The sequence below is a fragment of the Electrona antarctica genome, assembly GCF_951216825.1.
Source record: "Electrona antarctica genome assembly, chromosome: 5".
NCBI classification, from domain to species: Eukaryota; Metazoa; Chordata; class Actinopteri; order Myctophiformes; family Myctophidae; genus Electrona; species Electrona antarctica.
Window position 1 is genome coordinate 43,877,097 of NC_136810.1, and position 13,045 is coordinate 43,890,141.

General features: G+C 41.0%; 1 protein-coding gene across 2 annotated transcripts in view; it reads right to left on the reverse strand.

The window, feature by feature from the left end:
- Window positions 1–6,725: 6,725 nt before the first annotated feature.
- Window positions 6,726–13,045, reverse strand: part of immp2l (inner mitochondrial membrane peptidase subunit 2) — a 203,690-nt gene continuing 197,370 nt past the window's right edge. For both annotated transcript variants that reach the window (XM_079500603.1, XM_079500604.1), the window contains one exon: window positions 6,726–7,430. In XM_079500603.1, coding sequence (XP_079356729.1) covers window positions 7,296–7,430 — 135 coding nt within the window. In that variant the 3' untranslated portion in view covers window positions 6,726–7,295. The remainder of the gene's footprint in view (window positions 7,431–13,045) is intronic.

The following is a 13,045-nucleotide window of genomic DNA, read 5'->3' on the forward strand; positions in this document are numbered from 1 at the left end:
GCCCTGTCCCCCCAGGTGCGGTACTTGGCCTTGCGGACCTTCAGGAGGTTGGCTTCACTGGACCTGAGGGAGCGGAGGGGGACATATGGTTCGAGAAGATCGGAGAGGTAGGGGGGAACAACGCAGGAGCGCAAAGTACCAACGGACTGGCCAGATGTATGGAGAACCGGGATGAGTGGAAGCGACGAGATGGAATGTTCGTCTCAGGACGAACATTCACAATGCACAATCTATGTAAAGCGCCTTGGATAAAGGCGCTATATAAATGCACCATTTACCATTTACGACGAGAGATTACTAAATTAAAACTACAATAAAAAATACAAAAACGATAACTGAAACTCAAACTGTATTGTGTGTTTACAAAACTAACTAAAACAAACTGTCTCCTCTTAGATAGACAAAATGCCCTTGTTTTTCCTCATTATACTGTACCAACAGTAACTGAATATATATTTGTAAATTAAATCGTATCTTTTGTTGGGTTTTTATTACACAATATAATAGGCATACTTACTCTAACCTTTTTGAATCCTGCAACCCAATGTTTGGAGAAAAATAAAGAAAACTAACACTATTATTATAGTATATTATAAAAAACTAAAACTAAGCATTGTCACAAAAATAAAAACAAATAAAAACTAGCAAATATGCTCTAAACACTAATTAAAACTAACTGAATTAGGAGAGAAAAAAAAAGTCAAAACAAACTAAATCTAAACTTTAATGAAAAATCCAAAACTCTTATAACCTTGTAGGAACTCGTAGTGTAGCCTACTTGAAGTAGTTCTTTATGTGGGTAGTTCCATTTTTTTCACTACTTTAAACGTTTACTCCAGTACAACAAATATTGCAGTTTTTTCCTCCACTACAATTATATTTGAAAACTTGAGTTGCTTTGCAGATTTTTTGAATGAATACAAAACTCCTATTCTATTCTATACTTCAGCGAACCATTGTGAGCTTGTAGATCGGTTAGTTTCTTAAACATTTAACAAGAGTAGCCTACTTATATATTTTGGTTCTTAAAAGAAAAAACCTTTTAACACGTTACTTACATACATTAGCCTACGGCTACTACCGCTTCTGGGGCATAGGCCGTCAACAAGCGATCTCCAGGCATCTCTGTCTTGAGCTGTTCTCTCCAGTTGGTTCTCTTCCGTGGGCCAAGGTGTTGATGTCTTGTTGGCGTTTCCGTGACAAAGAATTGTTTTCGGGGTGGGGTTGTTAGCCCCAAGCCCGCAACCCCCAACCTGGAGGGCCAGATGCTGCTTTTCGTCCGGCCTTAGAAAACTGCCCGGCATGGTTGAACCTGCTGAGGGTATGAACCTCCTCCGGTATAGCATTCTGAGTCACGCAAGCCTCCCCACCACGACAAGGTAGCAGCACATGGTGAAGAACACATTGCCTGCCAGGTATTCATTCATTCATTCTTCCGCCACTGCCATCCTTTTCTCTGTTAAGAAAGACCCTTATTTTGAAGGCCCATATGGGTCCCGAGACGTGAAACAGAAGTAAACTAGAAAAAGTGCCCTTCTGGGCACAGGTCTCCACCAGGAGGATAAGAGTGTGTGTGTGAAATGTTTAGGAGTAATATAAACATGTTTGTTTATTGCAACAATTTTCTTCATTTTGTTGAGGAAATTCAGAGCCAGATCACTCATAGTATCTCTGAGGATAGAATTCTGGATGAGCAGGAGATGTGCAGCATTTTGTACCAAACGGGCCACTCCTGAAAACTTTGGAAGTAGTCAGGGAATATTATCAGTATAATCTGTATAATCTGGGAATACATTTCTCACCAAGAATTTTCTTCACCACTGTTTTTGTAAAGGTGTCTACTAACATATCCCACATTGGTTTATATTCAACCACCCTATAGGGGAATTTGGGATACCATCAACAACCAATATATGGCAAAATGTTCTAAATTTCATTATGCTTTAAAGGAGCATTCAGTGATTTGGAAGAAAAAAAACAGTCCACCCGGTAACAAGATGTGCACATGCACACGCTCTACAGTGGGGGAAGTACAACAGACCAACAGCACGTGCACCAATGCCCGCCCCACTCGATCATGATTGGAGGAAGGCCCCTCTCATCCTGATTGGATGAAGGCTTTGCCACCCAAAGCCCAAACCGAAACTAGGGTTTTTTGACCCCAGGGGCTCACTGGGGACAGGGAGGAACTCCTTATATGGTCAGCACACTTTATAGTAGGGAGGATTATCCAAAAAATAAGAAAAAATAAGTGATATTTGAATTAAGTGAAATCACGTCTGAATATACCTTTAAATAGCATGTGACATGTCAAACTAGGTGGGTTACATCATTCTGAATCCATTCCAATAATTAGTTTTGCACGAAAAACACTCCTTGGGCTAAAAACGGCAATAGACACTTGCCCAAATGTGCCCTCATGTGCCCAAATGTGCTGACCTCATCATATTTGTGATGACGGCTATGGCCTTTTTAAGCCCAAGGAGTGTTGAAAACCCCCTAGTTTGACCTCTAGTTTGGCCATAGACCCCCTAGTTTGGCCATAGCCACTTGCCCAAATATGCCCAAATGTGCTGACTTCATCACATTTGTGATGACGGCTATGGCCTTTTTAAGGAGTGTTTTTCATGCAAAACTAATGCTTGGAATGGATTCCGAATGGTAAAATAAATGGTAAATGGTGCATTTATATAGCACCTTTATCCAAGGCGCTTTACATAGATTGTGCATTACATTCACCCATTCACACACACATTCATACACCGATTGCGGCGGAAGCCATGCAAGGTACCAACCAGCACATCGGGAGCAATTTGGGGTTCAGTGTCTTGCCCAAGGACACTTCGACATGTAGACAGGAGGAGCCGGGATTCGAACCGCCGACCCATGGATCATTGGACGACCTGCTCTACCTCTTGAGCCACAGTCGCAGTGATGAAAACCCCCTAGTTTGACACGTCACATGCTACTTAAAGCATAATGAAATTTAGAACATTTTGCCTTATAATGTATTGTATGGTACCCCAACCTTCAGCAGCTGTCAAGGGTGGTTGAATATAAACTAACTGATATACATTTTGTAACCGTGATTAATGAAGCTTGTTTTGACCAAAAACGCAATTTGGGGAAAATAATCAGAGATAAATGCATTTTTGTAAAACTATTACATTGAGGAGGATGGGAGACAGACTACTCACTTCAGGTTCATTTCAGGTTGTATCGTGTCGCGCACACGCAGCATCCTATAACTATTCATATGTTGGTGAAGATTGCAATCTAGCATAAACCACTGAAAAGACCATTGGATGTAAATCACCGTCTTTGGCAGAAAAGAGTAGCTTATACCTTTACTTTTAGTATGAAAAATGTTTTCACCCACTTTTGTGCTGCATGTAACATTGTGAATACAGGACTTTTACTTGTAACTGAGTATTTCTATACATGTATAGAATATACTTATAATTACTGCAGCAATACCATACAGTATGTATACTGTATGGTATTGCAGCAGTAATTATAAGTAAAACAAAATCTGCTAATTTATTCCACCATAGCAGAGTGGTCTGCATGCTGAGTACACCTGCATTTAGCCCCACTTCAGTTCTCAAAGGTCCAATTACAGCGTGACACAGCTGTTGCCATTTCAGAATCAAGAGCCAGAACTGAGATCTCCATTTTGCTTACCGGTAATGTACCGAACGAACAGCTCTCGCATATGATTTATGCAAAAAATAAAAAACAGGCCTTTTCATGAGCATGGTCAAACAGTTTTAAAAAGGTTTGTGCATTGTTTGTCCTGTGTGGCTTCTGGCTTGTTAAAGTCTTACTTTGTTGTACGCTGGAGAAAATAACCAATCTATCTGCAATTTCTGGCATGTGACTTCATCAATCATCATACGATGGACTATAAATTAGGAATGATACAGTTGATGTACATAGGATACTACTACTAGATGGTGATTTGACGGGATCCGATGGAAATTCCGACGGAGTCTGACATGCCGGAACAACGGTCAGACTAGCGCTCGAACATGCACTGCTCCCGTGCTTGCGGTTATGGTTTGAGGTAGGTTGTCTGTCTAATGACTGTCGGACCAATAATAGTGTCGGAACTAAAGCCTCTCCCCAATTTTCCACTGCACATCGCTGTATGAAATATTATAGCAGCAGATACAAGCTTGCAAAGCATTGCGATGCAAAACGATGTGAGCTTGTATTTTTTTTGTACAATTTTAATGCTTTGAAAATGTCTTTGAAAATGTTTGCCGATCTAAAAAGCTTGTAGTTTCCAAAAGATTTTTCATACATTTGAAAACTTGAAATGGGAGATTCTGCACAATTAGTACTTGGTACTTCCAAGTACATTGTGATGCCAGTACTTTTGTACTTTTAGTAAAAAAAAAAAAGTAAAAAAGTAAATTTTGAATGCAGGACTTTTACTTAGAGTATTTCTACATTTAATTGCAGTATAGATACTTTTACTTAAGTAAAAGATGTGAGTACGTTTTCCACTACTGCCCCTATTCTGGTGATGTAAAACCTGAACATCCAGTGAAAAGCAGTCCATAGCCGTTACTGCTACCAGTGTTGTCAAGTAACTTAAGTAATATACTACTTTCAGTAATATTATTACTTTTTTCCAGTAATATGTAACTTAACTAGTTACTTTCACATTTTGAGTAATAATATTACATTTACTTTTTTCCAAAAGTAATATTACTATTTTCACGAGCCTTGGTGGAACTGTGGGTTTGAGTGTTTATTTCTAATGGTAGACTGGATAGGGGTCAAGTTGCTTTGCAGACTGCTGATCCGCTCTACAAACTACATGATAAAACTACAGGATAAAACTACATGATAAAATTACATGATAAAACTACAGGAAAAACTACATGATAAAACTACAGGATAAAACTACATGATAAAACTACATGATAAAACTACAGGATAAAACTACATGATAAAACTACAGGATAAAACTACAGGATACGACTTCATGATAAAACTGTCTGTTTTGTAATTAAAGCTTCTGCACTATATTGACCCCCCCCCCCACACACACACACACACACACACACACACACACACACACGTTGGTGCACTAAATCTATAGTGCAGCCCAGTGGTGGTCTGCTGCTTTAAATCAAACGTCTATAGTTTGCACTTGAGCCCCCCCTCTCTGTGTGTGTGTGTGTGTGTGTGTGTGTGTGTGTGTGTGTGTGTGTGTGTGTGTGTGTGTGTGTGTTTTTGTGCACGTGCTTGCATGTGGCCTTGTTGAGCCCAGCATGTTACTATAAAAAGGAGAACACAATTACACAATTGGAAACACCTGCCGATCAATTATGGCACTGTTCCCTCTGGTAACATCCCCCCCCCCACACACACACACACACATATGCTAATAAACAGCTTGGATGTGGGGAAAAGTTCAGCTTCATCGCTCCCGTCATGATTATGCCGATGGTCAATATGTCTAGCTGTGTGAGTCCAGATCGATTGTTCCATCTGCTAAGGAGAAAAATGGATGAGGGCATTTCCACCCACACCACGATTTTAATGGAGTGAGAGTGCCCAAAAATACTAATACATGGCTTCAATTTGGGGAAAGTGGAATGCCACGTATACTGGAGCATCGTTCCAGCCATATTGATGAATTCAAACACAGGACAGGATCAATATCGTACTGTCCAGATTAAATCAATAACTTTGTTTTTGTTGCTATACCCCCGCTTTTTCTCCCTAATTTAGTCCTCATGTCAATTGATTCCTTCCCACACACATTTGTATGTTGTCTCTGCTGTCGTATCCTACTGACTAACCTGCCAGTGATTTGAGGAGCCCCCACCGGGAGGACACCACATGGCATATGGATGGATGCAGCAGGGGACTGTAGGTGGACATGATGCTATTTTAGTACAGCATGACTGTGTATCTACAGCGGGAGTTCTCAAACCTTGTTTTTATACCAGCAGGACTTTGGTATAAAACCACTGTTTTTGGTGGACTCACCAAATTTATAGTGCAATTTCAAAGTTGTAATAAAAGGTATTGAAAAATAAAGCACAACTGTTGGCCTTTGAATAGGAACGTTTATTAGAAAATACATTTACAACACTGCAAACTCCTGCTGATATTGTCTCGACAATGTTGTTTAAAAGCTACAGAAAAACATTTATAAATGAAAGAAAGAAAAAAGACATACATTTTCAGTTGGCAATGTGTGGCCCCACCTTCAACTTCCCACGTCTCCACTTGGGGGGTCCTGAACGTATGTAATTTAAGGATGTACTGTATGTTTATTGATATAACACTGTCTGTCAGTTATGTAACATAATATGATTACATTGAATTAAATTGGATTAAACCTTAGACTTGTTTTATTAATCTTAAACAGATACAGGCTTTGAGAAAGCATATTCAAAGAGCCTAGTGACAGTCAGGGGTAAATATAAACTGTTACTGACTTACTCCTGATGACATCACAAAACCATTGACTTAGGACAAAAAAATCCTATTTTGGCCTGCATGGTAAACCTATTAATTTAAGTTTTTATATTTAAATGATATTAAGAAAGTCACTCACCATTCCACAGTGGTGGAAAGTAACTAAGTACATTTACTTAAGTACTGTACTGTACAATTTTGAGGCATTTGTACTTTACTTCAATATTCATAATTTCCAATACTAGTTACTTTGGAGATTTTGATTATTATAAAAGAAAACATGCATTAACCACTTCCTCAGTATAGTAGACTATTTGAAAATAGCGGATCTACAAGCTCACAATACGTCGTGATGTGCCACATTATGAGCTTGTAGATCTGCTATTTTCAAAAGATTTGTACACATTTGAAAACTTGAAATGGGACATTCTGCACAATGAGTAGGCTACTTTCTACTTTTGGTACTTTAAGTACACTTTGATACCAATACTTTTGTAGTTTTGTACTTTTACTCAATTAAATGTTGAATACCGGACTGTTACTTGTAACAGTATGTATTTCAATGTATTTCTATATTGCAGTATTGATACTTTTACTCAAGTACAAAATGTGATCCACCACTGCATATTGCTGGAAGCTATTAAGACTCAGTGGAGCTCTGCTCATCATGGCTTGAAGCCACCTGGTGGTTGAATAGCCACTCCACATATTAAAATAAACATGTGGGTGTGGCTGAGAATCTGGGGGTGTGTGTGGGTGTGTCTAACAGAGGTACCCATGGGTTCCGATAGAGATCATTTTGAGACTGAGGAACAAACATATGGGACCCCACTGTATGTACGTGTTTATCTTCAGCTGTCTTCTTCATCCAGGCTCCAGTTGAGTAGGGGTCCGCGGTTAGAGGGGAGCGACGCTTCAATCTTCTGCCAACGGTTGGGCGGCCAGATGATGTGGGAGGCCCGGCCATGCAGTAGTCCTTTAGACACCTGCAAATAGAAGGAGACACAAAGAAAGAAAGAGACTTGGTTCACACCTGGCATTAAAACTCATTCAGTGCCACCTGGTGAACACCAGTTTTGGCCCCCGTTGCCACCGAAGCCCATTATAAATAAAAGAAAGAAAATGAAATTCTATTGTGCATGTAATTTGCATGTCATCACCTGACATGCAGATTAGAGCAATTTTCAAAATATGGATAAAAAAAGAAAAGAAAAAAAGAAAAATAATATTCAAAAAGGCGTCCAAAGGCGCCAATGGCACTCGCGGCCACCAGGGGGAGGCGTCGAAAAGGCGTCCTGTGGCACTGAGACAGTTAAGCATCAACCCTATAGCGTCCCTGTTCTGGACACGGAACTTAAAATAAAGGAAGGGAAAGTCAATGAGAGCTAGCTGGACCAGCTTATGAACTATTTGAACACTATTTTGGGAGTGGTAAATGGTGCATTTATCCATCGCCTTTATCCAAAGTGCTTTACAATGGGCAAGATTCATGCACACTTTTACGCACCAGCTCACAGTGCATTGTCTTGTAGATCTGCTATATTCAGTGAAAAGATTTGGTGTAGAGCGACACAAATTGAGGGGATCAAGCATAGACGCGCCTGGTTTCCAACGCGTTCCATGATTTTCACGGGACGCAGCGTATCAGGCTGGAAACCAGGCTAGTATAGACCCTGAGGGACCCTGATCAGGGGTCTTCAACAGGGACCCCTAGGCCAGTGGTTCCCAAAGTGGAGTCCGGGGACCCCCAGGGGTCCTTGATGGAGTTCCAGGGGGTCCCCAGATAAATGATAGTTTGGAACCAAATGGACCTCATGGGTCTGTAAACTGCATGGGGGTCCTTGAAATTTAAATGGTTGAGAATCACTGCTAGAGCCGTACAAATCTTGTTATGGGGGTCCCTGCTGTATCTTTTCAAATGGGGGGTCCACAGGCTAATAAATGTCAATTTGGGGGTCATTGACATGAAAATGTTTGGGGGTTCTCTGACATATTTCAGCTGGGCCGCCAAATCTGAGAGTGTGAGATTGAATACTTTATTAGACAGAAAGCAGCAACAGAGTAGTCTACAGTCAAACACTAAGAAAAGCCCTATATATTCAATTCATAAGCATAACAAAGCCTCAAAGCCTAAAGGCTCAAAGCCTTTAAAGCATCCCTATTCAGGGGGGAACATTAGCCTAAAATAGCCGATCAACATGTCGGGGACTGCCCATAATTCCGACATCCCATTACTCCCACTATGTGGCTTTGCGTGCAGATAGGGTTAGTAATGGGGCAAGTCGGACCAACTGAATAATGCGCCGTCAAAAAACGTTGCAGATGCTATTTACGGCAAAGAGGTTTGGTGTAGAGAAAAAAAAGAGGGGATCAAGTTCAGAGCCAAAGGTGAAGTAAACAAAGTATTGAGGGTTTAAGTGGTTTAATGGCTGAGAATACACATTTAACATGAATCCAATATGTAGGGGGTATCGATCCCTGCTTCACCTCTCTGTCAGCCAAGGGGTCCTTGGCCTGAAAAACGTTAGGTGATCCGGTAGCAATCTTATTCCTAAATCCTACCCTAAATGTATCTGACATGTAGTGGTAAAGGAATGGCTTGAAATTGTAATGCCTAAGCCTTCTCGGGGAGTGGTTTGAGACACATTATGATTGCGAGCTTGCCAAGTGAAAATTATTATTTTTCCCTCCATGCCACATACATCAGTTAGACTGGAGCAGCACTATTCCACTGGCTAATGCCAAGAAATCACACACGTTTGGAAATAAGTGCTTGATACAGTATACTATCACAGATATTCTCTGAAGATATACCACTTTGTCCACAGGCCATATCTCCATATTTGGCCATTTCTAGAATTTAAAATGATACAATTATTGCGACTGCATTTACTATGAAATCGTACGTTTTTGTCTGTCAAAATCCCCATACATGGGAAAGCCCCCATATATGGTGCCCAGGTCTCGTGACATCACGTGACATCATCAGGGATGGAGATGTCATAGTAAATGCGACCTGGTGTCGCAATTAAGCCCATATATGGAGATCCCTGATGTCATAAATATTGGCCAGCAACTATACATCTGACCTCAAACCCTTAGATATCTATATATGGATATATGTCAGAACCTGTTCTGACATTCCATATGTTGATCCTTCCCCATCCATACTTCCTCTTCGATGTCTCCCTTTTGACTGATACCTGTCCATTCAAAGTTATTAGTGCAGCCCGGCAGCCGGTGAAAAGAGTTCTCAGGCCGGGCCCAAAAATAAGGCCCGGCCCTACATGGGCCCTCATCAAACCCTGTACACTCAAGATACTGCCCCCGCTGCCACCCTTAGAACTCCATATATGGAGCTGACCTGGTCTGACATTCCATATGTTGATCTGACCTCATCAAACCCTGTACAGTACACTCAAGACACGCTCCATATCTGGCCAGTACAGAATTCATTCCATATGTTGATCTGACCCCACATTCCAAAGCGCCAGTGCTCTCCCATAGTCTGCTGTCACCCAGGCGGATGCGCCCTCAGGCGTCTTACTCTTCTCCAGGCTAAACATACAATTGCACTCTTTTGGAAAAACTACTTCAGGCAATGGTTTATAGAACTATGCAATTATATTAATATTAAAAAAGACCCTGTGCAATGGCTATTTGGAGCATTTAATTTGGAAGTTTGACTCTGAAACAGAAAGCTGTGTGTTTTTGAACCAATCAGAACGTTGCATCCCTTCACGGTATAGGACGTAGCTCCGCTACATGCATTGAGTTTGTGTGTTTACATTTATCACAGAGAGATGGGCAGCAAAGCTTGTGGCTAATTTCTATCATAATGTTTTCAGATACATATTTTAGCGTAATGATCAAGTTTAAAACGAGTTATACTGTCTGGATGTCATCTTGAATTAGATTAAAAACTGAGTAGTTCTGTAATCAGAAGCAGCTGTGTTGCAGGACGCGCAGCGATGGGAATAAACCAGGTGATTGAAATCAAGATCCATTTTTATTCATGCGGGCCTCGACACATCACGTTTTCGTTCAAAGGAAGTAATTGGATTTTTACAGGCTTTTGATATAAAAATACACAAAGATGGAAATGTTCCCATTATTTTGGCATAGATTGTTAGGTATGCCCATATGATGACCACAGATATGCTCTACATTTTGGAAAATGGAAATGAAGAGTTTACAGAGTTTACAGTGCAGATGCTGCGATGCATGTACATGCATAAACTTTCCTTGAGGAAATGGTAATGTGAGCACACTGTGAGATCGTAGTGTTCCTACTTTGAATAAAAAATGTGATAAATATAGTGAGTTAAAATGACAATCTGTGCAATTTCTGTCTAAAAGAAATGTCGACGAGAGCACGTACTGCACACACAAAAACAGCACTGCACATTAAGACCGTCACATTTCTCCGTTCACTCTTTGAACCATTTCCAAATAATGGATGAAATATTCATCGGCCATGCAGTGACATCATAATTTCTCACCAGCACAACCCTGTCGGGCTAAAAGCTACGAAAGGTGATAATCCTTCATGCCATTATGAGCCACTGAAACACATGGAAGCAACGATCCGTCATCAAGGCGTGTTGTAAGTATTATGATCTTGGCTGGCCTACAGTTTAACCCTAAGTGCAGTAGTGCTACCGGTCAGTGCTCCGAGACAGCACTTCATGGGGGAAGCACAGATCACGGATATCAGTGGCTATACAGCGCAATACATTCTTGACGCACGCGCACACGCGCACACGTACACGCACGCTATTATTGAACATATAAATACTCTTGATTTTATTTCACAGTACCCGAGTAAAGGACTAGGGAACTTAGTTACTTTCCATCGACACAATGTGCGCGTTCGGAAATAGCGCACTGAGCGCACTGTGCAATGCAAACTAATGCGCATTTCTGAACGCACCCAAGGTCAGGAGAACTTCACCATCCATCCCCATTGGTGGAATTATATCCCTCCTCCATTCCCATTGGTGGAATTATATCCCTCCTCCACCCCCATTGATGGAATAATAGCCCTCCTCCACCCCCATTGGTGGAATTATAGCCCTCCTCCACCCCCATTGATGGAATAATATCCCTCCTCCACCCCCATTGATGGAATAATAGCCCTCCTCCACCCCCATTGATGGAATAATAGCCCTCCTCCACCCCCATTGATGGAATAATAGCCCTCCTCCACCCCCATTGATGGAATTATAGCCCTCCTCCCTGAGGCCAATTAATCCTGCTGTTCTCCCAACCCCTCAGAGACGTGCGTGCGTGCGTGCGTGCGTGTGTGTTCATTCTCATTTCCGCACTGACTTTCCCTTCTCTCTCCATCAGATCGCTCAGTGGATCATGTAATTTGGTATAGCTGCAGGTAGCATAGCCCCCTCTTAATATTATGTGCCTGAGTGTGTGCGTGTATATATATATATATATATATTGTAGGGCTGGGACTTTACTGATTAATTTAGATTAATAAATTACAAAAAAAAAGGTGATTTAAAAATTGAGGCATTTAATCACTTCTAAAACAAAACATAAACAAATGTTTAATAAGAACAGTGCAGTGGACACTATATGTATTGTTATTCCGGCAGGGTGCTTGGTCCGAGGCTTGTGTAGCTAGGCCTACATTTCACTGTGATCCCTGTGGCTGAGCCCATGGTCTCACAGTGTGTATAGCCCTTCTGCTGCACGTGTGTGTGCGTGCACGTGTGTGTGTGTGTGCGTGCGTGCGTGCGTGCGTGCGTGCGTGTGCCTTGTCTCACATTGTAAAGCCCCTCTGCCATGTGCTACATAGGAGCAGATTACAGGCGAGTAAAAGAGATAACGGATCAGGAGGAAAGACAATGCATCCGTTGACTGGTTCTCAACAACGGTGAAAAGTTACCAAGTACATTTACTCAAGTCTTTTAGTCTTTCTACGTTGTGGTATTTCTTATACTTTACTCCCTTTACTTAAGTTCCACCACTCTGGTTCTCGTTGAACAATTCCAGCACTGATTGGAATGCAGGCCTCATCGCCCCATCATGGGGATTCATTTTGTAATCTTTTTCATCATCACTTCCATGAGAATGGAATATGACATTTTAGTTGGTTTGGAAATCATTACTGGGAGCTTATGGTAGGTGCAGCAATCCATCTCCCCAGTCACACAGTGCGGTCCTCAAACCGTTTCATGTCAAGGACCCCCAAATTGATATACCAGTACTGTATATTTAGCCTATCTTTATTGTTTTGTTTTTTATCTCTCTTTAATACCAGGGACCACGAGAAGACACAATGTGTGTTAAAAATCCAAAATTATTCCACATTGTCAAGATTTTTCAAAAATGTTAAAAAATAGCTCTTTTTGAATAGCCAATGTATAACATATGGATAACGTGGTTAAAATGATAGTGATGCTGTATTAACCTGAGGCCGAATCAAAATAAAAAAGATCTTCTAAATCCTGACAGTTTTCTGAAAAAACTATGTTTCTATATGGTCCTCAACCATTTTCATGTCAAGGACCCCAGAAACTATATGTAATTGGCCGCGGACCCCCATGTATATATATATATATATATTTACAAAATGAGCCAC